This window comes from Fusarium redolens (assembly GCF_020744475.1).
Source record: "Fusarium redolens strain MPI-CAGE-AT-0023 chromosome Unknown BKA55scaffold_4, whole genome shotgun sequence".
In the NCBI taxonomy this organism is placed as follows: domain Eukaryota; kingdom Fungi; phylum Ascomycota; class Sordariomycetes; order Hypocreales; family Nectriaceae; genus Fusarium; species Fusarium redolens.
Window position 1 is genome coordinate 1,762,001 of NW_025763667.1, and position 27,406 is coordinate 1,789,406.

The 27,406-nt window shown below is 48.1% G+C and overlaps 9 protein-coding genes across 9 annotated transcripts; 5 read left to right on the forward strand and 4 right to left on the reverse strand.

Annotated features, from left to right (window-relative positions):
* Positions 1-2,719: 2,719 nt before the first annotated feature.
* Positions 2,720-4,765, reverse strand: BKA55DRAFT_536255 (uncharacterized protein; the record flags this gene model as incomplete). The annotated part of the gene is made up of 1 exon (XM_046189801.1): positions 2,720-4,765. The coding sequence occupies one exon, from the start codon at positions 4,763-4,765 to the stop codon at positions 2,720-2,722; it is 2,046 nt and encodes a 681-aa protein (XP_046053125.1).
* A 4,015-nt stretch (positions 4,766-8,780) lies between these two features.
* BKA55DRAFT_686826 (RTA1 like protein-domain-containing protein) lies at positions 8,781-9,725 on the forward strand (the record flags this gene model as incomplete). Its single annotated transcript, XM_046198987.1, has 3 exons — positions 8,781-8,993; positions 9,047-9,463; positions 9,507-9,725. 3 exons carry the CDS (start codon positions 8,781-8,783, stop codon positions 9,723-9,725), a joined length of 849 nt encoding a protein of 282 aa, XP_046053126.1.
* A 200-nt stretch (positions 9,726-9,925) lies between these two features.
* BKA55DRAFT_536258 (uncharacterized protein) lies at positions 9,926-11,372 on the reverse strand (the record flags this gene model as incomplete). Its single annotated transcript, XM_046189802.1, has 4 exons — positions 9,926-10,326; positions 10,372-10,632; positions 10,686-10,935; positions 10,983-11,372. The coding sequence occupies 4 exons, from the start codon at positions 11,370-11,372 to the stop codon at positions 9,926-9,928; spliced, it is 1,302 nt and encodes a 433-aa protein (XP_046053127.1).
* Positions 11,373-11,462: 90 nt separating this feature from the next.
* Positions 11,463-13,736, reverse strand: BKA55DRAFT_560831 (chaperonin Cpn60/TCP-1 family). Its single transcript, XM_046192117.1, has 5 exons — positions 13,563-13,736; positions 13,489-13,506; positions 13,391-13,439; positions 12,215-13,331; positions 11,463-12,166 (listed from the first exon to the last, which is right to left on the reverse strand). Exons 1-5 carry the CDS (start codon positions 13,573-13,575, stop codon positions 11,705-11,707), a joined length of 1,659 nt encoding a protein of 552 aa, XP_046053128.1. The 5' UTR covers positions 13,576-13,736; the 3' UTR covers positions 11,463-11,704.
* A 418-nt stretch (positions 13,737-14,154) lies between these two features.
* Positions 14,155-16,635, forward strand: BKA55DRAFT_686829 (P-loop containing nucleoside triphosphate hydrolase protein; the record flags this gene model as incomplete). Its single annotated transcript, XM_046198988.1, has 3 exons — positions 14,155-15,142; positions 15,192-15,383; positions 15,428-16,635. The coding sequence occupies 3 exons, from the start codon at positions 14,155-14,157 to the stop codon at positions 16,633-16,635; spliced, it is 2,388 nt and encodes a 795-aa protein (XP_046053129.1).
* An 863-nt stretch (positions 16,636-17,498) lies between these two features.
* On the reverse strand, positions 17,499-19,084 carry BKA55DRAFT_536261 (uncharacterized protein; the record flags this gene model as incomplete). Its single annotated transcript, XM_046189803.1, has 5 exons — positions 17,499-17,612; positions 17,660-18,461; positions 18,514-18,601; positions 18,655-18,830; positions 18,879-19,084. 5 exons carry the CDS (start codon positions 19,082-19,084, stop codon positions 17,499-17,501), a joined length of 1,386 nt encoding a protein of 461 aa, XP_046053130.1.
* Positions 19,085-19,808: 724 nt separating this feature from the next.
* Positions 19,809-21,540, forward strand: BKA55DRAFT_280731 (uncharacterized protein). The gene has a single exon (XM_046185501.1). The coding sequence runs from the start codon at positions 20,177-20,179 to the stop codon at positions 21,257-21,259; it is 1,083 nt and encodes a 360-aa protein (XP_046053131.1). The 5' UTR covers positions 19,809-20,176; the 3' UTR covers positions 21,260-21,540.
* An 808-nt stretch (positions 21,541-22,348) lies between these two features.
* BKA55DRAFT_560842 (heat shock protein 70 family) lies at positions 22,349-24,885 on the forward strand. The gene is made up of 5 exons (XM_046192118.1): positions 22,349-22,703; positions 22,756-22,940; positions 22,992-23,232; positions 23,286-24,530; positions 24,582-24,885. Exons 1-5 carry the CDS (start codon positions 22,569-22,571, stop codon positions 24,765-24,767), a joined length of 1,992 nt encoding a protein of 663 aa, XP_046053132.1. The 5' UTR covers positions 22,349-22,568; the 3' UTR covers positions 24,768-24,885.
* A 676-nt stretch (positions 24,886-25,561) lies between these two features.
* BKA55DRAFT_560845 (uncharacterized protein) lies at positions 25,562-27,360 on the forward strand. Its single transcript, XM_046192119.1, has one exon. It carries the CDS (start codon positions 25,753-25,755, stop codon positions 27,073-27,075), a length of 1,323 nt encoding a protein of 440 aa, XP_046053133.1. The 5' UTR covers positions 25,562-25,752; the 3' UTR covers positions 27,076-27,360.
* Positions 27,361-27,406: the final 46 nt, after the last annotated feature.

Below are 27,406 nucleotides of genomic sequence, written 5' to 3' on the forward strand. Positions count from 1 at the left end.
AGGCGAGTTGAGGATTTGGATTGGGGGCCATAGACAAGCATTTATCTACGCCAGGAGATGGATTTAGGCCAAAGGGTTTTTGATATGCGAATTGGTTTTTGATGTTAAACCCGGAGTCTGTTTATGTTTTGATTTAATGGCAGGTAGTTGGAAAACGGTAGGATCAATTGAATATCAGTTATATCTCTATGTTCAGTCTTTGCGAGATAGGGGTTGAGTCTGGAGAGAGGGATACTAGTGGCAGAAGCAATTGGTGGATGTGATCACTACAATTAACGCAGTATCGGTATCATCCGTGACCAACTCCAATAAACTGGTCTTGAAGCAAACGGTCACCGTTTAGTAGCCATGGTATAAACCACCGTTTAAACAAATCAACTAAAATAATAAAATGGAATGAAATATTATTATTTGTCTGATAAATCACTGGGCATCAACTCACGACATCATGCCTGCTTTGACCTTCTAGAAGGGCTTAGGCCTCCCCTGTCTGTCACTTTCAGGGGTCTCCCTGGCGCCGGAAGAGGACCCGCGGGGGCAAGCCTGAGTCGGGAACGTTGGCTTGGCACAAGGGAAAATGAGATGAGAAGCCTGAAGGCATGATAACATGGGATGAATAGAGACAGGGCTTACGCATGGGGGTCATGGCGCACGTGTGAGTCTGTCTGGTCTCCGTGGCCGTGACATGAAGCCAAACTATGCTAACAAGGTTGACCGAGATGATTGATATATCTAGTCGTTTCATATCAAGGTCATCTGTTTGTTAAGTGATACTCGACAAAGGAACAGACGGAATGTTAGAGACAGGGTGTGACTGGAGTATTTGATGAAAATTGAAGCCTTCTGTAAAATACCTTTCACAAGCCATAGTCAAAGCCATTGAACTCTGCCCTGGCATGATCTGACTTGGCTTCACCTCAACTGACTCTCTCAAGTTTCACAAAGCACTAAACTAACCACGGATCTCATCCCCGTCCAGCCATAATTAGGTCCCGTGATGGGGGCCAGCGACGGTCCGGCGCGTCTGTCCGTTGATCCGCGGTCATTCAGGCGCCTCTTTCATTCTTTCATTACTCGGCCAAGTATCAAAGAAAGGGGAGTGAAGCAAACAACAAACTGAGCTAGAAAATATCACGCTCTCCTGTCGAGGCATCAGGGGTAATAAGTCTGTGTTTGTTTCAATATTCCTCATGTGGCATCACCCAGAGTGGAGAGGAAGCCAGAAATACACCTCAGCGTCGAAAGCTAGAACAGTCCTGTGATGCCTTTTACAGGGGTCCATCCATGATTCAGAGTGGACTATGGGGTAAACTGGTACGCCACAGCATTGGCTATCGAATCACTTGTTTGGTGATGCCTTCAAGTCGACTTACATTGTGCTTTGATACGGCTCAGACATTGGTTCGTTATTGTTCAATCGTGGGCCATATTCTTCAACACCTTGCCCTACAGTCCCTGCATACCGTTGGTCGTCCTGTCATGCTCAGAGCCTTAGCCAGACGCATCTTGTTACACCTAAACAAGTTAACATTAATTGCATATTCACGCGTGACTTGATCTCAGCTTCCAGAAGAACATCCATCTGTTATCTATCTTATCAAATTATCTCACCACATCCCACGCTCCCATCAATCATCCCGCGCAGCACGTCACGCCTCAACTTCCAACGCATCCGATGTCGCCAACATAAGCAATAACTTGAATATCGTGTCCGATACCGCTGAGAAAACTCTCTCTTTTGTTCCCCTCGCTTCACATGCCAACAGTAGTTCGCAGGACGCATGTGAGTTGCAGCATTACAGCGCATGCCCTGCAGTATGTAATGGCAAAGTGATGAAGAATTGCGTGATATCCAACGGCTGCGTACGACTTCATTCAATACACACCCTGAAAACTCTGCATCCAATCAATCTTTACATACATCAACATGATCTTTATGGGGGGTAATCGCCAATGTATCGTCATTCAGACCATATGAATCCGCGCAACAACCACACAGAAGACAAGACAAATGATTCAACTTGCACTCTAGAATTCATCACAGTATCTCCCAACAACTTGGCCGTATCGCTAAAATAAAGCGGCGTACTTATACTCCATAGTTTATCAACATATTCGCAAGTATTCTTTAAGCATTGTGCTGACTACAATCACCACCACCCATTCCGACTGGATGTAACAGGAACCAATTAGTAGGTAGCGATTTAATCCTCATATCTTATTTGCCTATTTAAATTTTTATTCTCAGCCATTTATTTCTTCTCAACATAATAATAATCACCAATAATAACCTTCCCACCAATTGCCGCCATTTACTCCCACACAAACGCCTCATAACTCAATGTGACACTCCATTCCCACATCTTCAAATCATATCGTCGCTACAGCGAGATACCGACGGGAATAGAATCAGGATGCTCACATGAATGGGCTGCGTAACCCCCACCCTTCACACGTTTCACATGTCCAAGATTGGTACTCTTGTTTGCGAAACGGTGACAATCCTTTTCTATTATCGCCATGGTTACAGATCTTCATGAAGTGTAAATACTGGCGGCTCGTAACCGCTGAGAAAGGCAATGATGACCAGTGGCAACGAGCATTATCGTTCAGCTGATATGGGGTTACATCTAAGCTGACAGCTGATGTACAGTGCACTCAGAAAGCTTCAGCCTGGCGCCTCTCAGCTGTGACAAAGAACCGCCAGGCAAGGCCCATTCTAGGTCTCTTTGTCTTTAGCTGCCGAGCCACCAATCCTCTTGTACTTTCTCGGATCCTTCCGACTCATCATTCTCCTATCACGGGTCCCTTTCCCGCCTTCCCAAAATCCCCTGCCCTTTCTGCCTATCAGGTACCGGCCGCAGTATCTACACGCCTCAACTGCTGAAGAATAGTTTTGCTCGCGACTACACCAGCCGCAGATGATACGGTTGGCCCATTCATTGATATGATCTTCCATATCATCATGGCACTTGTCACAGGGATGAACCCGGCTGCAGCATGAGAAACGGAACCATCGGTAGGACTTTCGGTAGTGCGAGCATGCGCCCTTGTTTGGGAGTTGCTCTCCCGCGTGAAGGCCCAGCTTCTCCTGCTTCCGCCGCGGCCCTGCGGTAGGCGGAGGGCGCGAACCAGGTGTGATGAAGAGGAACTTAACTTCAGGGATCTTGAAAGTGAAATGACCGTGACAGTCTCGGCAGACATTGGTGACAGAGGAACCCCGTACTGAGACAAGACCAGGAGCTGGGGTAGAGCATCTCTCGCAGGTTGGGACAAAGGTGCTGGGAAGCATATCTGCCACTTTGCACCCAGCGAGATCTAGGAACCCAGCCCTAGTAGAATGCTCGTGAACCAGTGTAGGTCGATACTTGACGGCAAACGGCGTTGCACACTTCTTGCAGCTCAATGTCTTCTCGACGTCAGGCTTTAGGCCTGTGACCTCGTTGACTGTCTTGCATCGCTCGCACTTCACACAGATACCCAAGATGGAGAGCTGAAGTATTTCAATACCGTGCAACTCAATAGATGGAAACGACAACATGGTACCGCGCTCAGGGGTTTCACCTGGCATGGCGACCTGTGGTTCCTTCTCTTCATTTTCTAACACAGCACCGCCCTCATCAGCATCATCAGAGCTGGAGTCATCTTCAGATTCATCTCCATCGACGTGGTTCCACTCAGGAGGTCGCGGGATTACCTGAATATGGCTATCTTCAGACTTTGACTCCGTTTCCTTTGCATCTTTGGGTTGATCTTCAGGTACCGACGCTGCTGGTTCGACCTTGGGTGCCTGTGCCTGTGCCTGCTTCGCCAGTTTGTGGATGTTTTGTGCGAGGTAGTTGAGATGACTCATGAGAGACATCTGCTGTTGCTCAGCTGCTTTTTCACAGAAGAGATCCTCTACAGGCTCCGCATCTTCAGGCTCGACATTATTGAGCTGAATGCGGAGGTTCTGTAGGGGATAAATCAGCGGAATAATCAAGTGAAGACTCCTGACAGATTGCAGTCCTGGTGGAAGCTCCGAGCGCTTTAGTGGTTGCAGCGGCAGCGTGTACACGACGCCATCAGGAGAACGACGATACTCGGGTGTCCTCTTCATACGCGCCTCGAGCTGACGAATCTCAAGAGCACGTCGTTCCTTTGCAGCGGCGATTTCATCTCTTGTGTACGACGGTTCTGGAACGTACGTAAAGGGGGTGGGAGGTTTTGGCGGAGCTGGCTCAGAGACTTGCTTGGGCTGTACTGGCTCGTTTGTCTGAGGTTTTTGTGCCTCCACATGCCTCGTGTCCCTAAAGGTCACGAGCTTGACTGTCTCGGCCTTTTGCTCAGACAGAAACTTTTCCAAATTCTTGTCCAACTCTCGTGTGTGAGCGAGCAACGTAGCCCCAGGTCTCTCCTCCACGAGTCCATCCCATCCTCTCTCGATATTGATACCAAAACCCCTTGGGATGTCCTTGTTCTTCACATGCAGCACCGGCTTCTCATCCGGATATGCCTGCGGGACACGGAGATCACACTCGAGAGCAGCCAGCTCAAAAGGAAAGTCAGGATCCGAGGGCTTAATCTTGAACAGCAATGAAGTCGCACCGTCTGGCGCGGTGGTCTCCTTTGGCGAATAGCGTCGCCGCAGCTGATCGATCTGATATGTCCTAGGATCCTGAGCTTGCGAATCTGGCACAGGCTTTGGGACGACTCTAGAAGAAGAGGCTTCAGCCACAGCCTGTTTACGGGTCTGTGGCGAGCCTGACTTTTTGGTAGAAATCATGACGTTTTTAGAGGTGGGCTGTCGCTGGCCGGTTAATGGTGGTATTTTGGCGATGGTTGAAGTTGAAAACTAGCGATTGACGCGAAATGAACCCAAACTCCGCGCAAGGAAAGAACGGTACTATACAGCCTCAGAATAATGGCTATGATCTGTAATTGGGAAATCAATGGAAATGGAGAGACGGGTGTGTTTTTATCGTGATGTTGATGGAGTGGCGAGCTTCTCCACTGTCTCTGGGGTTGATTCCTTACGTGAGCACAACCAAATTCATTAACGCGAATTGGAGAGTGACTCATCGTGACTGCCATTTCCATATGAAGACATCCAACTGAGATTGCCAATTTCTTATTCGATGATTGATATACTTTCTTTTTAATTGACTCATACCTCATATTATTTTGCTGTCTACTAATTCATGATGACTCAACCTTGGAAGACGAGATGCAGTATCACCAGGTGAAACCAGCTTCGTAGCCCGCCCAGTCATGGCACCTAATTATAATCATGGAGATGCAAAAATTGATTAAAAAAGTCCAGTGAGAGAACTCAAACCAACATCAAGCTTTTTTATGAGCTCTTCTATATCTCATTGGCTCAAATATATTCATTGTCTGGAGTTCAAGACGGTCATCCCATATGAGTCCCCTGTGGCACCGTATAAGAACAAAGGAAGGGAAGTGAAGTACATACACTAAATAATCTAAACTCCTCTAAGATCTTGTAAACAAAGCCAACATGCGTGTCTTCCAGGGGAAACCCGCGAGGGCTTGACTACGTCGACCCTTGGCATTTGAACTTCGGCCTGTCAATGTCAAAGCCAGCCACCTGTGTTACAGTAGAAGGTTGATCCAGCTTTCAGCTGCACAAGACGGTCCACGAGGACGACACTCACATAAGCCGGGGCCATGTATGTTTGACTCGACGTAGGTGACTGTAACAGTTCCTACTGCAGCTTCTGCCGTTGTCCCTCCCCAAGATCACCCCCGCATCGACGATCGGTTTTGCTTGGTCTTCCTACTTGCAGACGGGGAACGACATGAAGCGCCCGGAAGGTCGTCCGTTTGGACATTTGTCTCTCGTGAGATGATGGGTCAAGATGATTGGAGCAATGTCGAGAAGTTCACAATGTGAATGAGAGATGAGAGAAGATCCATTGACATGCCGATTTTGGACAGTCACGGGGGTTCCGCTTCGCGGGGGCTGTGGCTGACATCGACGTCGGTGAACGGTACGTTACTTACGAGATATAAGTTATCAATAATCAAGCATAATGCCTGGACAATAGTACTCGGAAGTCATCAGCAGGGATTCAGGCTAAAGGCGTGCATGTTGCAAGCCGTGGTGGCTGAGATCTATCACAAGTCTATTAATGACAGAGCTTGGCCATGTACGAATCGATTCATGAGTAGGGGTCCGTGATGCTGCCCGATAATATCAAGATGAGCCGTTGTAAAAGCCTGAAAACAAATCAGACGATGAAGGAACACCTAGGTAGTGAATGTGATAAATATGGCTATATCACAATACGAGGTGGTGATGTCGTGGCACCAAAAGAAAGGCCATCAGCCAAACTTGATTTTGATCTGGTGAGCACCGGACAGAGAACGTGGCTACTTGACCGCAACAAAGAAGCATTAAAAAAAGAATAAAATAGATGAGAAGTCACTAGATTCATCAATTGACATTGACACTTGACAGTCGTGCATTGATAGGGTCTGGCTTGGTCATTACGTCGCATGCATGTAGGACAAAGCAAGCCATTATGATAATGGAAGTTGATTACTTGGTAGACGTATCCGTCATGTAATGCAATGTCTCTGAGAAGTTTCTTTTTCCTTCTTCGAAAACGGCTCGTCGCATATGAGGGCACTGTTTGCTGACCCGTGATAGGCAAACAGAAGGGCCAGAGAGTGCGACAAGCGGGTTGAAACATGGAAATGGAGGCCTTTGTTGTTGTTTTTTGGTGTTGCGTTTGAAGGAAGAGTCGGTAGAGCTGATGGTGTCTCAACTAAGCCCGGGGAAGAAGCAAGAGACATCCATCTTTATTTGTTATACGTTGGGGTTTGTGGTGTTAATTGACAGGCCTCTCTTTATTATTAGAGATGGTGGGGGGGAGTGTGCGTCTTGAGATCCAGTCTTGAGGTTGTACAGCTCAGCAAGTTGAGAGCAGATGACCGTCAAGGCCTGTTACAGCGACCACAGTGGGCGGTGAGGCCCGGGAACCCGGTGCTGTGTGGTTGTCTGTACATTCAGGGCAGAATATTGTACCGTTTTGATTATTTGTTTTACGGGTTTTAAATGAATGCGAATTATTTATTGGTTGCTTTTAATTCTTTTATCTTCAACGGGAGTCGATACGGTTCAAACGGTAGATCTGGTAGTCATGCAAACCACACGTCGCCCTGACTTGGCATTTCATTTTCTGCCTTTACCAACTCACAAACTTGACATATCAGTTATAGACTCTTGATAGAATACACTTCTTATTGATTTGAACACTGGCCCTCAATGAATATTATCTGTCGTATATTGTTCTTATTTAATTGTTCAGTTATTTATTGATTCATCTTCATTATTCACCGTTTTCAATTCTTGATTCTCCATGCTCACTTGTAAGTTATCACTTAACATGCACAGCATCTCGCGTCAACCTCACACCAAGCCCTCAACTGACTCACATGCACCCCTCAGCAACAATGGTACCCCATCAATCTCTGAGTCTCACAGCGAGCATAATCACACTCAAAATCAGAACATCGGTGAAGGCACTTTGGGGGGACACAGTTCCCACTGACGGGCCGTTTCCCCTTCCTGGTAAGTCACGATAAAGGAGCACCGTGTATTAATCGATGGTATGTGAGATAAATTTACAACATACGATCCAATAGTCGCAGTGCGCTAGAGAAGTGCGGCTGGCGGGTGGCAGTGTGTAACGCTTCGCCGCCGTGAGGCTGCCTGCTGAGGTGCCGGTGGTGATACACAAGAGAAGAGACAAGATAACTTCATTGTCTCTGCCCAAGTCTAACTCACATGTCTTGCTAACTCTGGAGCAATCAGACTATGTCTCAGCCTTAGATCTAAGCGCTTGCTTACACTCGCTAAGGATATCAACCGAGAAGTCGAATAGAATAAAATTATTCCCTTTTGCGTGACCAAGGTCACGCTTCTCATACTCGCCGCAACCCCATGCCATGATGGCGCCCCGACCCCAATCATCTGCCTCAATCGATCAAGTCAGGGTCTGAGTACACTTTTGTCTCACACGCCTTTCGATCATGAGAAATCCCTACAGCTGTCAATATCAAGATAGCATCATGTGGTGTTTTGAAGTATGAACAACACGTACGAGAATCTTGCAACTGCTATGTGTCCATGTGAATGCCCTCATCTCGTGAGGTCAACGTCACCTCGGTTCCGAATTTCTTGATTCCTTGTGCCGATCTCTTTTCCCGTGTCGGAACTGAGTCATGATCCGAGGTCCTCCGGTGCCTCTCAGAGATGTTAACAGGATCTTGTTCTCGTCGGTTAGTGGTAACTTATTTGACAGGTTAGTAGTTATGATAGTGAATAAAATAAAGCCACCCTTGTAAATAAGCTTAAGTATAACCCGAAAACCCTTCCATGTTCTAATTTCATCTTACACTTTCAAATGAGGACAATTTGATCGTTGGATCCCCTCTACAATTGGTTGCCGTATAAGTCGTTTTCACTAATCTCGCATTCATCGCATTCATCGCCACAGGGCCACGTAACTAGGGTAGTCCGACAACCAACCAGAGTCTTCCCTGACACTGGGATAAGCATCCAAAAACTCGGGTAACGATATCTTTATCCTCGTCAACGTATCCGTCGCATTCAGACATGATGAAATTCGTGGCCTCGATGTTGTGAAAATGTATATAGATTTGATGCTATATGATGAGATGAAGGATGTTCATAGCAGGACAAGTCAGCGATCTATACGAATAACAGTATTTCTTATACCATCTTTACGTACTCGAACAACTGAATCAATATGGGAGATCAAGAGTCCATCTGGATGTACGATCCATCCTTCCCACTTGCTGTGGTTGGTGCTGTTGTCTATGGCATAATCTTCCTTGTCATTGCATATCTCACCCTGATCAAGTACCGAGCCTGGTACTTCATTGTTGTTGTCATAGGCTCAGCCATTGAAGTTGCTGCTTATAATCTCAGAATTCATTCTGTTCAAAACCAGTCAGAGATAGTGAGTTGGTCCGATACTGTCTAGTCTACTCCCATCTCTAAACAACACGGCAGACGCCTTTTGTCTTAACCCTCACTTACACGGTTCTCGCTCCTGTCCTCATTGCAGCTGGAAACTACCTTCTTATTAGCCGTCTGATTCTCAGTGTTCTCCCTCCATCCCATCACCGCATCCTCCGAATTCCAGGTCGTCGCCTTACCCCGATATTTGTTGCCTGCGATGTGATTGCCTTTCTCATTCAGGGAAGCGGCTCTGGTATCGCAAGTTCGGATAACTGGCAAGGAGAGATGGAGAGAATTGGGGTGAAGATTCTTATAGCCGGGTTGGGATTTCAACTTGCCGCCTTCTCTCTCTTCCTCTGCGTTTTTGGACGCTTCCATGTTCTTGCCCTTCGTAAGTCCGTGGATGATGCGCCCAGGGGTTGGCAGAAAGTTGTCCTTGCAGTTTACATCTCGAGTATCTTGATCATGGTAAGTCGTGTGGACCTTGTTGCAACACACGCTAACTCGATAGGTCCGCTGCATCTTTCGAGTCGTTGAATTTGCTGGAGGGAGAGACACATATGCATTCAGCCATGAGTGGCTCTTCTGGGTTTTTGAAAGCTTGCCAATGGTTGGCGCTATCGGTATCTTTTGTTTCTACCATCCAAGTCGATATCTTGGAAGAAATGGCGTTCGGTCCAAGTCTGTTCGGATTGAAGATACCATCGAGCTTGCTCAGGAGCGCAAATAGTCTTTGCATAGACGGTCAATTGATCAAGAGTATAAGGGGATTCTGACAGGTGTGTCATCGAAAGTCTTTCCGAGATTGTTTTAGATTGCAGGAAAGATGGATTTGGGTTGGCTTGACGTGGCTTGATGGCAGTAGTTCAGTTATTTTTTTATTTTTTTTTGAGACATGACTGCGCTTAGTAGTGTTCATAGACTCTAAATCTATCCTACAGCCAAAGAAAGCGTCTCTCCTGCTGGTAGAACTGTTCTGCCATTGCTTAGAAAGAAAGGTTTCCAGACCTGGTCTTCGTCGTCAAACGAGTAATTGAGACTGTTAATGAACTTCAGGGGCCACTCGCCATATTCGTAATACTCAACAGGGAGCTTTCGGAGAATCTGCTGAACCCAGACCTTGGACATAGCTTTTCTACAGTGGTAGCCTTTCTTCCCCAACGCAGATCTCTTGTCTCCTTCGACTGCTTTCCGGCTCATCACAAACTCAAGGACCAGGATGTGCAAGATAACGAGCTGTGAAGCATGATTCGTGGGGTCGATGAATGAAGCAAAGTCGTTGCCGCTGAGGTTGCCAAGCCCATCATACAGGAACGCGAGTTCATGGTAGCCTAAGAATTAGCAATACTGCAACCAAAGTATATGGGAAGACGAACTTTCTGCAGGGCTGGTAGATGCTAGGGTGGCAATTCTTTGCATATGGGCAAGATATTTTAATTCAGCGACGCTCTGGCACAGCGGACCAAGCTTCTGCACACTTTGACAGAATCCCTCGGCGATGACTTTGTCCAGATAATGGTTCGTTTCATGGCCATCTTGTATTAGAGCCTTAACTCTTTCGAGGTAACTTACACGCCCGAATGTCTTGAAGATGGTATGATCTAGATCGACATAAGGTTGTGTACCAACGAGCCAACCTTCAAAAGTGAGCAAGGGGGGGCTCTGCAGAGTTTACTGAGGATTAACTTACAACCCCTGACCATCGTGAGAAAGTCTATGAGCCCGTCGTTCATATATGCAGATTGAAAAGTTAAGTTAAGCATCGCCCCAAAAGCTGCTTCCGCGTCTCGATTGGTGAGACCAGGTTTTGCAAGGTGCTTATTCAAGGCACTGATTGCAAGAACTCGATGCTTCAAGGCCGCTTTCTCATACCCAGAAGGTGTCAGTAAACTTAGATGAGACGCTCCAAGTCCAAGCATAGAGTGCAGTAAGAAATCGTGCTTTTGGGGATTAGTCACATAACCGATATCCATTGCATTCAGCTTACTGAATGTGAAAGCTGTGAGGCCATTTGCCACACTGTGAATCCATCTATGGGCAGAGGAGGATAGGCTTCAAAGAGGAAATGTCGAAAGAAGTTCAGATCATTGTAATCGAACATAACCGGGTCAGTTCGCAATGGTCGTGAGATGACAACCGCTGAGTTTTGACTGCCATGTTTAGGCTTATTCAGGTATTCGCACTCCAGGCCTAATCGTTCGCAGGCTCCGCATTCTGGTGTGGTCAAGTCGCATTTCACTCTTCTCCGTTTGCAGCTAGAGCAACCTGCTCGAGACTTGGTATGACCTTTTCGAGGAATAGGACGTCTTTTGGTGACGGCAGTAGTAGTATCGGAGTAGGCTAATGGGGCGGATGCCGCAGTCTCGGAGGGCTGCATTAGAGAATGTTAAACAGGGTCAATTATCTGTATTGGATTTTGTGGTTAAGATCCATTGATGAATTCTGCTTGAGGTTCGGCATGTTTAGATTACTTTGCACGTAAGCCAAGGGAATTGGAATTCCTCCGATCCCTGTCAGACATCATAACAGGGCATCCAATCATAATGGTCAACAAGCAGACCAACTTTATCACAACAAAACAACACCAGGTACGAAGAATATACAGTACTTTTGATTATACATACATGGATATCATCTACCTGCATAACCAACCCTCAGTCATGATGAGATTGACAAGCATGTATTCATTCATTGCTCATCTATCTTCATCTAAAAGTCGTTGTCATCCGCTCCCGACACAATAACATTGTTGACCTTCAGGACCATGCGACATAATTGTGTGGCGAGCTGAAGCTGCTGCTTCTTGCCGATAAGAGGATCAATAACAAAGGCGTCCTTCATGTTGTTGTCTCCACGTCCCATGCAGTCAACACCAAGCTTTCCTCGGCCCTCAGGACCAGCCTTGACCTGCTGACTCTTGACCTCAGCCAGAGTAGCGATGGGGTTGAGACCACTGTTCTCGGCCAGGGTCATAGGGACGGTGTCGAGAGCCTCAGAGAAGGCACGCATAGCGTACTGCTCAAGACCAGGTGTCTTGACGGCCTCATCCTCAACAGCCAGGGAGCAAGCAATCTCAGCAGCGCCACCACCATAAACGACACGGTTGTCGCGGACCAGGTTTCGCACCACGCAAAGGGCGTCGTGCAGCGATCGCTTAGCCTCATCGATGATCTGAGTGTGTTAGCATTATTTTCACCCCTGACAATCAATAGGACTCACCATCTTGTTGCTACCTCGGACAAAGACTGTAACAGCACGGGTGTTGGCACACTCCTCGATGACAAGCATCTTCTCCCGTGTTGTGCCGAAAGTCATCTCGCGGACGATACCAGCGGTACCCAGCTTCTCGGCGGTCAGATCCTCAAATCTGGGAACAATTCGGCCGTTGGTAGCGATAGCAATCAACTCGATCTCGGGACCGCCCACCCATCGGACGGCTGGTAGCTCATTCTGAAGAAGGAGATGGTTGGCCTCATCATCGAAACCCCACTGGCAAATAGCCAGGTTAGCACCCGTGTCCTTGATCTGCTGGATCATCTCAATAAACTTCTCCTTCTCATAGTTTTGCAGCTTCTTGAACTCCTCGACGCTGGTAATATCGAGATGGTGCTTGGTCTTGGGCTTCGGGGGCTCGAATGCGCATGTGAGAATGGCAATCTTGGCGTCTCGGACTTCTGAAGGCATCTGAGGGTGAGAGAAGTCCTTATCGACAATGACACCTTTAACAAGAAGGGTATCCTCGAGAGCTCCTCCGACCTTTCCATCAACCTTGATCAACTCGAAATCGACATCCTTTCGCTCAAGGTCGGCAACGGAGAGGACGGCATCAACGGCGATGTTGGCAAACTGATCATGAGATTTGGACACAATCTTGCTGCCCAGACTTGTCCGGGCGACCTTGACAAGGTTGGAGGTCTCCTCTCGGGAGAACTCGATGGTGTCTGAAATCTTGTCGAGCTCAGCAACAGCGATATCGCAAGCTTGATCGTAACCGTCGGCAATTCGAATAGGGTGGATTCCCTTGTCGATGAGATCGGCAGCCTGCTCCAACAGAGCACCAGCGAGGACAACAACACCAGTGGTTCCGTCACCAATCTCATCGTCTTGGGACTTGGAAAGCTCTACTAGTAGTTTAGCAACGTGGTTTGTAATCTCCATCTGCTGTAGAATCGTAGCGCCATCGTTCGTCACGGTGATATCTCCATCGGGGGAGATGAGAATCTTGTCGAGTCCACGAGGTCCGAGAGAGGACTTAACGATGTTTGCGACTGTTCGAGCGGCGAGAATATGGGACTTGACGGCTTCGTTACCAAACTGGCGCTTCTTCTTCCCCTGACTAAAAGATATTAGAACGGTTTGGAAATAACGGTGAGGCTGCAATGATGATGAACATACTCTCTGACGACGATGAAAGGTCGGCCTTGCTCATCCTTCATTACCGCCGCTGTTATTGTTAGCTTAAAATCACCATCAAGGCAAATCGTCGCAAATACCATTCGACACATCCAAATCTGTCCCCTCGTTAGCTACCCCTCGCCCCTCATTAACAAAACTGTGCAGGACTCACTCAATGAATCCATTTTGACTGTGACTTGTCCACCCGTGGGGAGCTGTATCCGCTAGAGTAAAGGCGTTTACGGCGATGTCGAAAAAGTCCCACGAAATATGGTGGCAGCCCGGAGCTTCTATCGTTTTCTTGATCGAATCTCCCACCTCAATTTTTTGAAGATTTGGGTGCCTTGCACACCGATGCGCGGCGCGGGGAAACGAGATAGTCCGAAATCAGGGGCTCAGGCGTTGACCCCGCCACAACTCAGTCAGGACCTTAGGCTTCAGCAGTTCAGTTTAGTGAGATCATCGTGAACGTGAACCCCACTACCAGCTTGTGCCCCGCCAATCGTCGATGCATCATTAAAACACACTCCGACCTTAACTTAAGTTAACACTTGGAATCCAAACTCACCAAAGCAAATTTCGGAAACTTTACTTGCGAGCTTGTCAAAGATATTTTTTCCCTTCTTCTTTGTTGTCTATAAAAGCCCCCGGTTCCTCTGTTCTCGCTCTCCAGACACTTTCCTCTATCAACATCCTCCAGTAACTGAGCCAAACCACATCTTCAACCAAAACCATCTTCCGCCTTACCGATCCAGCTACACAAGATGTCGCGCCACCGAATCGTTCATACTTTCGATACAAACGAAATAGTATCCGAATTTGACGGAGATGACTACGAAGAGGAAGTGGAAGACGAGCTCAGTCCAGAGGATCGCCAGGCCATGGATGACGGAACAGCAGAGGTCCGTCGGGTTCTGGGCACTGAAGCCACCAAGGTGACAAAAGCACAAATCGAGGAAGCTTTGTGGCACTACTATTACGATATCGACAAGTCAGTTACATACTTGATGAAGACATTCATTGCCCCGGCCCCCAAACCAGCGAAGAAAGCGCCTGAAGGTATGTCAGTCTTTTTTTCTGCTTCGCAACGCCTCTTTGGGACTGGAGCAGACCACGGACGTCTGCCAAACGGGTATACGCCTATCATGGATCTTCCACCCGCTCTAGGAGTTCCGACATGGCATTTTGACGACATGCCATGGATGAGCGTACCTAAAGAACGCCAGGCTGTCTTCATTGAGCCAGAGCGTCCTCGTGGTGGCTTATTGGGAGGAGGCGAGGGGCCTCCCAAGATGTCAAAGCTTCAAGCTCTTGCGGCCGCTAGGAAGAAGAAAACCGAAGAGAAAAAAGAGTTGGAAAGAGCCGAAAGGGGACTGGGAAGACTTTCCATCAATGAGTCACAAAAAGAGAATCAGCCAATCTTGGGTCAAGTTCATCAGGCTCCTGAACCTACGCTACAAGCCAAATCGCCACCCAAAGAGGAATCAACAGAGGTTGGGGCTATCACCGACAACCATCAGAAAGACATCGATTCTACTCCCAAGGGATTGTCTATGGATGAGGACCTTCCAGTCATTATGCCTCGAGCCACTCCATCTGCTTTTGCCCGGACGCTCTTTGGGTCTGCTCCGTCCAAAGCCCCAAGGCCTGACGAGATTTTTGCTATGCCATATACATCCTCTCCCATTTATGTCGCTGAAGCTTTCGCCGAACCCAGTCCCGATGACGTAGTGCTCGCAGCCCAGGCGAAAGGTTCGAGTTTTGCAAGGACGAAATAATGGGCTAATCTAATTCCAATCAGCGGGAAAAAAGCCAGTGGCCAAGGCTCCTAAAAAGGCCCAAAAGGAAAAAGACAAGGACGTTTCTGAAGCTGAAAAGGACGTTGCCGGGCTGAATATTGCTGAGGCTCCGCCCCCTAAAAGCAAGGGACTTGATGTTTTGAAGGAATATGAAAATAGTTCCAACAAGAGAAGTATCAGTTTTGTTGTAGTCGGTATGTTGACTTCTCTTCTCCTATGTGCTATGCTGATCAAGTAGGACATGTCGATGCTGGCAAGAGTACACTGATGGGTCGTCTGTTGCTGGAACTCAAATTTGTTGAGAAGCACACTATTGATCGGTACCGAAAGCAGGCTGAAAAGTCTGGTAAACAGTCTTTTGCCCTGGCATGGGTAATGGACCAAAGGAGTGAGGAGCGAGAACGAGGTGTCACTATCGACATTGCAACAAACCATTTTGAGACGGAGAAGACCAGCTTCACTATTCTTGATGCACCAGGTCACAGGGATTTCGTACCCAATATGATCGCAGGTGCCAGTCAAGCTGACTTTGCCATCTTGGTTATTGACGCAAACACTGGAGCTTACGAAAAGGGACTCAAGGGCCAGACTCGAGAACACGTGTTGCTTCTGCGAAGTCTGGGTGTTCAGAGGCTTGTCATTGCCGTCAATAAGCTGGACATGGTTGGCTGGTCACAGGAGCGTTTTGACGAAATTGCCCAGCAGGTTAATGGGTTCCTCGCTGGCCTTGGTTTCCAGCCCAAAAATATTGATTTCATCCCTATTTCTGGTCTTAATGGCGACAATCTTGTTCGTCGAACAGAAGACACAGCTGCATCTTGGTATACCGGCCCTACACTAATTGAGGCTCTCGAAAACTCAGAGCCATCAACAACACGTGCTCTCAAGAACCCATTCCGAATGTCTATTTCTGAGGTCTTCAGATCGCAGCTTGGCACAACGACTATTGCTGGCCGAGTTGACTCTGGCTCTGTTCAGATTGGCGATGCTCTATTAGTTCAGCCAAGTGGAGAAGAAGCTTATGTCAAGTCAATAATGGTGGATTCGGATATGCAAGACTGGGCTGTTGCTGGGCAAAGTGTCAGTGTTGCTTTGACCAACATCGATCCTATTCACATTCGAGTCGGCGATATGCTCTGTCACATTAAGGATCCTATCAACTGTGGTGACACTTTCACCATGAAAGCCATGGCGTTTGAACATCTCATGCCCATGCCTGTTGATCTCCATCGTGGACGACTGCATTCAGCTGGACAAATTGTTTCAATTACAGCAACCTTGGACAAGGCCAGTGGAGCGATTGTCAAGAAGAAACCTAGAGTTGTGCAGCCTGGTGGTGTCGCGCGAGTGGTTATCAAACTGGCTGCTAAGGTTCCTCTCGAGTCAGGGCAAAGAGTTGTGATCCGAAGTGGAGGTGAAACCGTCGCTGCTGGATTATTAGAGTAGTGCCATGCATATAATAAAAGCTCCGCACAAGATTCTTTAGTTTGTGCATTTTATGTCTCGAGAGTGAACTCACCGTGAATCCTGGGAGTCAACTGGCTTTTGGGGGTTAGGGGCAAGAAAATATGAGACCTCGATTATAAGTGGCAAAAATACTTAGGTAACTTTAGGATAAACTTATGCAAGCTTATAATAAACTTAGGGAATTTCTGCCTTTTTATCCTTAGTTGCCAAATTAAAGATGTCAAGGTTTTTGCTCCCGAAGGATTGGGCATCTCAATGGTGCACAGTAAGAGTAGTGCTCTCCCATTGTTCAGTTGCGATCATACATCCTGGGTTGAGTCCTTATTCATAAACATAGTATATTAATATTTACCATCTTTGCTTGGTAGGAGAATAGAGCTCCAGTTGTGGCGTCCATCAAATACCAATTCCCAGTTCTAAGATACTCAAGCGATCGCAATTACAAATCCAGTCATGAATAGGAGCCCAATTCACAAACTCTAGCAATCACCCACCCAAATAGAAACAGGTTTCGAATTCAAGATACTTCATGCATGGTGAAAAGTGCGGGATAATTGTAATCGGATTAGAAGTTCAGCCCGTATGATAGTTATGTAAGTTTCCGAGTGCCAAGAGAACATGCTTAGGAAACTTTGATATATCGATCACATTCAAAGAATCGACGGAAGGGGACTTTATATGGAGACTAGAGTTCACTATATGTCATGATGCAGTAAAGGAGGTTGTGAAACCTTGGTAAATACAGAGGTACTAAGCTAAACTTGCGTGCGTCATGCATAACTCATCATGTATCACTAATCGTACAATTGGTTTTTACCATTACCCAAACACTCAGCAAAAGTTTAGTCCAAAAGCCCCTTCTTGCCGTCACCGTCAGCGTCCTTCATGGGGTTGAGACGGTCGATCAGAGAAGGCTTCTTGCCAGTCTGCGTATCTACGCCAGAGTCACCACGGGCCTAGGCGTGTTAGCTTAGTTCAGATTATGAATGTTACGAACACTTACGTGTTGACTCTTCAAAGGGTCGTTGTGGAGGGATCCAGTCTTGACCTGGTCGTACTCGCTGGTGTGCGACTTGTTGAGACCAGCTGTGTTAGGATTTCCAATACCACGGTTGCTGGAGCCGAAGGTGTTCATGTTACCAGTGGTGCCCATGGACTCTACGCCAGATCCAGCACCGGCAGCCCCGGGAATACCAGAACCAGACTGGAGACCAGTGGTGCTTCCAATGCCTCGGTTGCCTTCAAGTGTAGAGGGAGCAGCAGCAGCGCCCTCACGATTCTGGTGATGAGAATGAGCGGCGCCAGCAGCGGCGGCAGCGGCTCCGGCTCCAACACCAGTTCCAGTTGAGCTACCAAGACCACGGTTCTTGGTCTTGGAAGACTTGCCTAGACCACGAGATTCCTCGTCACTAGAGCTCATGGAGCTGCTGCTTGAGGCGGATCCGCGGCGGTCCTTGTGTCCAATACCGTGACGGTGCTTACGAGTAGCTGCAGCAGCTCCGGCGCCAGCTGCAGCACCAGCGGCAAGACCTTCAGTGTTGTGACCCATGCCATGCCCCTCGCGACCGGCTAGGCCCTGATTCTCACCGTAATTGTCACCATGACCGTGAAGGTGCATCGACTTGTCGCCTTCCAATTGCTCCCCCTGAAGCTCTCGTCGGTATGGCTTAGGGCAACCCTCGAATTCAGTGAGCTTTTGAGCTGCTCGCTCCTTGAGACCACCACGCTCTTGAGTAAACTCCTCTAGAGTCTTAGTGGGGAGAGTGGAGGTGCCATGATGGACTGGTGCCGCATGATGGGTTTCGCTTTAAATCAGATCAGCGCAATGCCCTCCATTCCTCGTCATATGTAACGTACTGGATAGGGATGGTCGTGTGAACGACATGAGGCTGAACAGTCTCTTTATTAATCACAGGCTGGACATGCTCATGTACGTGATGATGAACTGTTGTCGTTGTTAGCTTTGCCATTGTTTGATTTGAGGTTTGGGTGACTTACTTCTTTCGCCTGTGAGAACCGGAGCAGTCTCGGTGGAGTGAGTGGTGCTGTGGGTCTCAGTGGTGTCTCTGTATTTGGCAGCTTCTCGGTCGAGTGTAGCTCGAGTGTCTTGCTCATTGCCGTGGTGAAAGGTCTTGTGCTCTACAGGAATAAGGTTGTGGTGGTGCTGCTCGGGACTGAGTTTGTTAGTAGTTGCAAATTGTGGAACAGAGAAAGTCGCCTACAGAGTCTCCTTGTGGGTAATGGGTTGGACAGTTGTATGATGGTGCTCCTGGTGAACCTCCTTGTCAAGGGCAGTGGTTACACTCTCATGCTGGTGAGGCTTGACGTGCTCCTGAGTGACGTGAGGCTTAACGTCTTCGTCAACAGTGGTTCTGTGCTTTCCGTCGTTGGAAAGGAAGCTAGAAACGGCCTGCTTTGCTTTCTCCATTGTGTTTGATTTAGGGATGTGAGTTATAAGTGTATGGGAATCAGGGGTATCTGTTGATTGGCGTTTGTTTCGCTGTGACTTATATGTTGATGATGATGAGGATGACATTGCTGAAGAAGTCGAGGTACGCTTAAGCTTATATACTTGAAGGCGCTTTACGTCGTCTTGTTGTCTGACCTTCCCGCCTCTTCGTCATGGGCAGCATCGTGGACGTCATCACATGGAGCTTTAGCCAACGGTGAGTTCCAAAGTGAGCTCCTAGCTATCAAGATGTTGGAGGTCCACACCGAAACTGCAATGATAATGACCTCAAGCCTTCCATGTCATCCCGCGATCCTCATTTGGTGCGTGTCTTAATCTCCACAGCTACGTCCACGTCAACGGAAGAGTTAGTTCCAGTCTCCAGAGTCAGTGCGATCTGGCATCTGCAGCTCAACTACAGCTGAAAGAGGCCTTCATCGACGTCATGATCGAGGGGCAATCTGAGGAACTGGTGCTCCGCTGGTGCACATAATGGCGAAGCTCCATGCATGTCTCGCCCATCTGAGTGGATGGTGTGTTGAGCCTCAACTGGGGAGAGCAGTTGATCCGCAACCGGAAACCATTGACGGGTCGAAATTGATGATAACCTCGTCCAATTTCTCCGAAAGTCAAAGGGATGTGGGAGATAACAGGAAATGATGAGCAGGTTCTGCCAAGCAGAGCTGAGACTAGATTGTAGATTGGCAATGCTAAGCTTCACTAGCGTGCTATAGCTCTGATGGAAGGCGTCATCGAGCCTCACATACGCAAACTTCCATCATATCCTGTCTGTCGATCCCGACCGACTTCGCGATTCGGTCAATGGCGAAGAATGTGATGTAAAGATGCTGTAACCACGATGCTTCCTATCCTCAATGATGAAATGTAGTGTCTCTGAATCGAATCAGATCACAACAGCCACCTCCCATCACAGGCCAGGGAGACCACGCTTGTAAATATTTCGTAATGTCACTAATACACTTCAGACTTCCGCAACCCTTGTTTCTGTTTCTGTCACTTTTATCTCTTGTCCCGTCGTTGCTGGGCACGTCCAATTAACCCGCCGGTCTCATGGCGGGCCGTCTCAAAAATGCCATCAAGAAGAGGGCATCACGTCTTTTCCATGGAGGTGATGCCAACACTGCCACTTCTGAGGGTTCAGAATCGCACCCATCAAGCAAGAGGAACAGCTCGATTGAGGCGAGTAGGAACTCTCAACCTCGACATCGGAAATCTCTGAGTCTACTGAACAGAAGTTCAAAAACTGAGAGGCATAACGGCCCTGAAACTTTACAGGCGCAGCCTACGGTTGGAGCCCAGAACACAGGCGACTTTCTAGCTCATCCGGCAATTCAACCGTTGAAAACAGATCCAACGCCTAGAACGTCTAGACTAGAACGGCCGCGCCCCAGTCTAGAGCCGGAAAATGCCACTGGCTCGTATGGAGATGAAACTGTGGAAGTTGCATCTCATCGGATATCTCAGCGGTCTTCAATAGAGGCAGAACACTTCCAGGACGCTGCATACCAGACAGTGAGGCCAAGCAAGGCGGAGAATACAGACGACCTTGAAACGAGGTTGTCTCGGCTGGCCGTTTCTCCGGATGAATCAACACTTCCTGAAATAGACATCGACCCTCTAACACCATTCGACCTCGTTGAGGAAGTCAGCCCTACTCAGGCAAGACTTTCACGATTAGCAATTGGTGAAGAAGGACCCGAACATGCAGCGACGCACATCAAGCCCTTATCCCAAGAATCAGACATCAACCTTGAGTCAAATTCAAGTCAAGAGGTCAATATTCGCCGGAACCTGGAGACCATTCACCCTAGGGATGCTGAGTTTGAACGTATCAACGAGGAAGTTTGCGCTGGTACAAATGGCGAGGCCAATTTTCACCTCCAGAACAGCCTTGACTTCGACAGAACCGTTCACAACCAAGACCTAGTTGTGCATGAGCATATTAGACCTCACGTGCACACTATCTACGAACCAACACGTACACGATCGATCCACCACCATGAGCATCGAACTCTGATCCAGCCGATCAAAGATCCAAATCCAACGATTCTTCCAGAACAACACTGGCTTCAGGATGACAAGACTGGGGAAATCTATAGAATTCCTGATGAGTTGGGAAAGAAGTTGATGTAAGCTGTGCTTGATATTGTATTTGTTTGTTTTGCCATTTGGAAAGCACAACAGAGGAGTACAAAGAGTCATATTGGCATATGGTTGCCACATTGTATATGTAATTCCAGTCACAAGCGTTACAGACACAACCATAAGATTCCATCAGGCCGTGTTACGAATCCTAAAGTAAGGTAAGGCTAGTCTAAGTATATGGATCGCCTTTGCGTATATTATCATAAGAGCATAAAAATAGCCTAAGGTAAGAAAAGGGATAAACAGAGAGCATCATGGAATTCAAAGGGATTGTCAGTCTATTGGTGATGGTTTATGGTTGTCTAGGGTGGCATGGTGGGGTAACTTCGGATCACCCAATCATGGCTCAAGGAATCTTCAGTTTGGGATAAAGTTCAATATTGGTCCTTCGTTGATGCGCATAACCATAAACTACCTACCTACTTATTGATAGCTCGTAGATGGTGCCTGCTTTAACGATTGGCGATATTAAGGGATATGAGGATCCTCTGTCGTTGCCACGCTCACCCAAAAGGACACCTTCGGAGCCTTGCTACCGAAGGCCCACCAGGACCAGGTTCCGGTGAGAATATTCTCGAAGTACATAGTAAGAGGCCAAGTCTCCTGTACCTTGGAGGAAAGAAAGCATCTCAGCCTACAAGGTTCACCTCAATTCTTGTCACATTCGGTAGGATTAAACCAGGCAGAGGACTCGCATGACTCACGAGGCGTAGAAACCCATAGAAAACCCACGCAATCCTTTGTTCCAACACATTCTCTGCACATACCTAGAATATCAGAATAGTGATACACAAGTGGCGTCTTACGCAGAGGCCAGCAATGATACTGGCCCTGTAAGTTGAGGCGCTCGGTGTTTAAACAGGTGTCAGGGGTCAGCAGCCTTGCCCTAGAAACACTGTCCCCGGCTTGTACAGCGAGTACTTCCTCCAATAAACTCGGCTAAGGAGGACTCTGAAAAGGCGGCTTGCACAGTGTAGGAACCCCATAAACTTCTGGACCCCTGTCACGTGGGGCTGCGCGAATGATGTGAAATCTGGCCTTTTGTGTTCTGGACAGTTCAACTACTTTTTTTTTGGAGACAGGCACCTTACTTAATAAGTTGTCGGCTTTCCTCCTCCAAACCCGCTTCTTTCAACATTCAAAGATACCCCCTCTCTCCTCCATACCAAACAATTTGTGTGCAAGGCTCGAGACTCAGAAGCCTTTGCTTTACAATTGATTGATTTGTTTTCTTTTCATTCCCCATTTCAGAGTCTAGTTGCGCTTTCGAAAGCAGAGCAACCACATAGAGCTCATCATGGCTCGTTCAAGGAGCTCAATGGCCCTTGGCCTGGGACTCCTTTGTTGGATCGCCCTCCTCTTCTCTCCTCTGGCCTTCGTCCAGACTGTTCAGGCCGACGAGGTCGATAACTACGGCACCGTCATTGGTATTGTACGGTTTACCGCTTCTCACCCGCTCATGATGACCCCGCTAACTAGCTCAGGATCTTGGAACCACATACAGCTGTGTCGGTGTGATGCAGAAGGGCAAGGTCGAAATTCTCGTCAACGATCAGGGTAACCGAATCACCCCCTCTTACGTCGCCTTCACCGAGGATGAGCGTTTGGTTGGAGACGCCGCCAAGAACCAGGCCGCCGCTAACCCCACGAACACTATTTACGATATCAAGTATGCATACATGAATTCCTCTGATGACACCGCACAATGCTAACTGTTCAGGCGCCTCATTGGTCGCAAGTACTCTGAGAAGACCCTCCAGGGCGATATCAAGCATTTCCCTTTCAAGGTTGTCAACCGTGATGACCGTCCCGTCGTCCAGGTCGAGGTTGATGGCGCTAAGAAGCAGTTCACTCCTGAGGAGATCTCTGCTATGGTTCTTGGCAAGATGAAGGAGGTCGCTGAGGGCTACCTCGGTAAGAAGGTCACCCACGCCGTCGTTACCGTCCCTGCCTACTTCAATGTAAGTTTGACTTTCTCCTCTTTCGAGCTGACCAGCCGGCTAACCCTCCGCAGGACAACCAGCGACAGGCCACCAAGGATGCCGGTATCATTGCCGGTCTCAACGTTCTCCGAATCGTTAACGAGCCCACCGCCGCCGCTATCGCCTACGGTCTTGACAAGACCGATGGTGAGCGACAGATCATCGTCTACGATCTCGGTGGTGGTACCTTTGATGTCTCGCTTCTCTCCATTGATGACGGTATCTTCGAGGTCCTGGCTACCGCTGGTGACACCCATCTCGGTGGTGAGGATTTCGATCAGCGAGTCATCAACTACTTCGCCAAGCAGTACAACCAGAAGAACAACGTCGACATCACCAAGGACCTCAAGGCCATGGGTAAGCTCAAGCGTGAGGCCGAGAAGGCCAAGCGTACTCTGTCTTCTCAGAAGAGCACCCGCATTGAGATCGAGGCTTTCCACAACGGCAAGGACTTCTCCGAGACCCTCACACAGGCCAAGTTCGAGGAGCTCAACATTGACCTCTTCAAGAAGACCATGAAGCCTGTTGAGCAGGTTCTCAAGGACGCCAAGCTCAAGAAGTCCGACGTTGACGACATCGTTCTCGTCGGTGGTTCCACCCGTATCCCCAAGGTTCAGCAGCTCATTGAGGACTTCTTCAACAAGAAGGCTTCCAAGGGCATCAACCCCGATGAGGCTGTTGCATTCGGTGCTGCGGTCCAGGCCGGAGTCCTTTCCGGTGAGGAGGGTACTTCTGGTGTCGTCCTCATGGATGTCAACCCCTTGACGCTTGGTATCGAGACCACCGGTGGAGTCATGACCAAGTTGATTCCCCGTAACACCGCTATCCCTACCCGCAAGAGCCAGATCTTCTCTACCGCCGCTGATAACCAGCCCGTGGTCCTGATCCAGGTCTTTGAGGGTGAGCGATCTCTTACTAAGGATAACAACATCCTCGGCAAGTTCGAGCTTACCGGTATTCCTCCCGCTCCTCGCGGCGTGCCTCAGATCGAGGTCTCTTTCGAGCTCGATGCCAACGGTATCCTCAAGGTCTCTGCCCACGATAAGGGCACCGGCAAGCAGGAGTCCATTACCATCACCAACGACAAGGGCCGTCTTACCCCTGAGGAGATTGAGCGCATGGTCGCCGAGGCTGAGAAGTACGCCGAGGAGGACAAGGCTACCCGTGAGCGCATTGAGGCCCGAAACGGCCTCGAGAACTACGCCTTCTCCCTCAAGAACCAGGTCAACGATGAGGAGGGTCTTGGTGGCAAGATTGAGGAGGAGGACAAGGAGACTGTAAGTTCTTCCACTAACTCATATTAGAAACGCATATACTGACTTTTACAGATCCTCGACGCCGTCAAGGAGACCAACGAGTGGCTCGATGAGCACGGTGCTGACGCTACCGCTGAGGACTTCGAGGAGCAGAAGGAGAAGCTTTCCAACGTCGCTTACCCTATCACCTCCAAGATGTACCAGAGCGCTGGTGGCGCTGGTGCTGAGCAGGATGACAACATCCATGATGAGCTTTAAATGCATAGACTGACATTTGGGAAAAGAACATAAATGAAGTCCTTATTTCGGTGTTTGGTTGGAGGTTGGGATGCGCAAGATGTAAAGTAGATAGCGCAATATCATGATTTTCATCCAATCTCGCGTCGTAACTGTCGTTGAATAGGAATTGTGTGTGCCTAGTCCAACTCTCCCCGAATGAATTTGGCGGAAACGATTGACAATTTTGGTGTATATCCCCACAGAAGTTAGAAGTGTTGAAGGTTTAGACGACATCAAACCACATGGCCCTTGAAGGGGCCTCTTCACTCTTAGCCTACCTGGCAAGGAATACGATGGTTTGCTGACTTGACTTTTACCAGAACTCTTCACTGCGTTGTGCAGCCTCTTTGCTTACCCCTGATGAGTCGGTACTTCAGCGGGCTTTGTTGAAGAATTGAGGTAGCCTTCAACTACAGCACTGAGTATATCTATATTCAAAGTTCTTAGTCGAGTCTAGTAGCTAGAGCTAATATTAATCTGCCTAGTGAATCCTAGATAGGATGAATCTTTTCGTGAAGAACCTTAAATATCCCTGCAGTGATCATGTGTATTTAAACAGGAGAGAACCCAAAGCATTACTAGAGTAGACTGTGCCAATCGACGATCCGCACATTGAGTCTTACAGTTTAATGGTTTTGAATCATAGAGATGTGCCAAATCACCAATTATACCCAAAGCAAATATCAGTTTCTGTTAAGTGCTGGTATGCTTGTAAGGTCGAAGCTGTCACTGGCAGGACGAACAGGGCAGTGCCAGGCAAGTTAACAATAACAAAACGACGTATGTTGTATTAGCAGCTTTCCTATTGTTACATTTTCTTGATAAAGCGTTCCTAAAGCATTCTTTTTCCTGCAACGCAGCCAACCCTTAGTTGCATGAGCTTTCATCCAAACACCATCTTTAAAGGACTTCGAACGCATCCCATACGAATCATTTTGACAACATACCATAAACGCTCCTGATTATGGCAATTCCAGGCATAGACTTCATCAAGTCGCTGGAAGATCTTTTTACTGAAGCCGGCGCCAACGGTCGTGATGCCAAAACCGAGTTTGTGCACCTGCGCGGCAGCCTTATTGACTTCATCACTACCGTTAGCAGCGGTGGTTTGAGTGCCGCTAAAGCCCGAGCAAAGTACAATCTCAAGTTTACTGATGGAACTGAACCCGAGACGCACATTGCCTTCTTCCCATCGAACCTCAATATTACAGAGAAGCGTACTTATCTGAATGCTGCAACCACCGCCAAGGAGTTTATTGAGATCCTCGGTACTCTCTTCAGTGAACAGAAGAGCCGAAGTCGGAAGAAGAGAAAACCCAATAAAAAGAGATCCAACGCCACTCCTCCGGAGAGTCCTAGGAACAATGCCCAGAAACGCCTCGAGGCAGAAGCTGCGTCCAAGACTCCGTCAACAACTGATGACAGCCCAAGAAAACGCATCAAGCTAAACACCAGCAAGAATAAAAGCGACGTCTCCGACTCTACAGTTCTTAGCACTGTACACCAGCCAAAGGATAATACTATTGCTGAGTTCTCTGGTAATGAGAAGCCGGCCAACGATAACGATACTGGTGTGCCAGGCCCTATGGATATCGACTCTGGCGCTGTCTCGTCTCACGACAGAGGAGAAGAGATGAACGGGCAACAGACACCGCCTCAGGAACAACAACAACAAGACTCTGCTCCGCAGAGAGCTTCACCGGACCGAGAAGATACGCACATGAACGATGCCGACCCTGAGACTCTCCCTGCATACTGCAGATCAGATATCCTTGAAGTAGTCGTAGCCGCAGAGGCCATCGAAGAACACCAATGGAATGATTTCAAGCCAAAGCTTCTCGAGATGCTGGGTCAAATGCACAAGGAACCGACACCTGACCAACATGCAAAGACCCTGAAACGTCTAGATGTAGCAATTGCCCAAACGGAGCAAGAGAGGTCTCTTATTCCTATCGAAGCCTGGAAGAAGTACGAAGAAAAGCTCACAGATGAATCCAAGAAGGGGTTGTTTGATTGCTTGTGGTCTAGAAGGCTCTGCAAGGTCGGCAAGATCATTTACCTAGCAGAGGAAGAGGTTGCCATGGAGAGCCAGGGTTGGGAGCGCCTTCGCGCCGCAGCCCGTATATGTGCGATCCTGATCGAAATGACTGCCAAATCAGAGGAACAGGACAAACAGAAGGATACCGACATGTGGCTTATTGAGAAACTTGGAGATATCAGCTTTCTGGAGAAACTGTTTGCATGCAAGGGGCGACTTGGGGCAATTAAGGGCCCAGGAAGAGATTGAGTGATATGATGGCGACACTGGTGACAGGAAAGAAGGCCTAGATATAAGAGAAGCCAGAATTGCCGTCGAGATGGCTCGTCATTCGGTTCAAGGAAACTCGATGAGATACGCCCTGTATGATATGACAGCAGAGGTCATTCATTAGGCCAAAGTCGAAGACGATATAGTGCCTAAAAATTGAAAAATTGCTCGTTGTTTTGAAGTTTAAACTGACTGTCATTGGTAGAGAAGCAAAGATCTATATGTGTTCTAACAATGGTTCCTCTGTCCATGACATAAGTGAGGTAAGAAGAACGAGGCGAATGCTCACTCACTTACATGGACGCATCCT

Excerpts from the sequence above, each read along its gene's own strand:
- BKA55DRAFT_280731 (XM_046185501.1), top strand. The coding sequence starts at position 20,177 with ATGGCGGGCCGTCTCAAAAATGCCATCAAGAAGAGGGCATCACGTCTT.
- BKA55DRAFT_560831 (XM_046192117.1), bottom strand. Across the intron at positions 13,332-13,390 it reads CCTTTCATCGTCGTCAGAGA|TCAGGGGAAGAAGAAGCGCC; the intron begins GTATGTTCATCA and ends AATATCTTTTAG. Across the intron at positions 12,167-12,214 it reads TCCGAGGTAGCAACAAGATG|ATCATCGATGAGGCTAAGCG; the intron begins GTGAGTCCTATT and ends TAACACACTCAG.
- BKA55DRAFT_560845 (XM_046192119.1), top strand. The coding sequence starts at position 25,753 with ATGGCAATTCCAGGCATAGACTTCATCAAGTCGCTGGAAGATCTTTTT.
- BKA55DRAFT_560842 (XM_046192118.1), top strand. The coding sequence starts at position 22,569 with ATGGCTCGTTCAAGGAGCTCAATGGCCCTTGGCCTGGGACTCCTTTGT. Across the intron at positions 22,704-22,755 it reads ACGGCACCGTCATTGGTATT|GATCTTGGAACCACATACAG; the intron begins GTACGGTTTACC and ends TAACTAGCTCAG. Across the intron at positions 22,941-22,991 it reads AACACTATTTACGATATCAA|GCGCCTCATTGGTCGCAAGT; the intron begins GTATGCATACAT and ends CTAACTGTTCAG.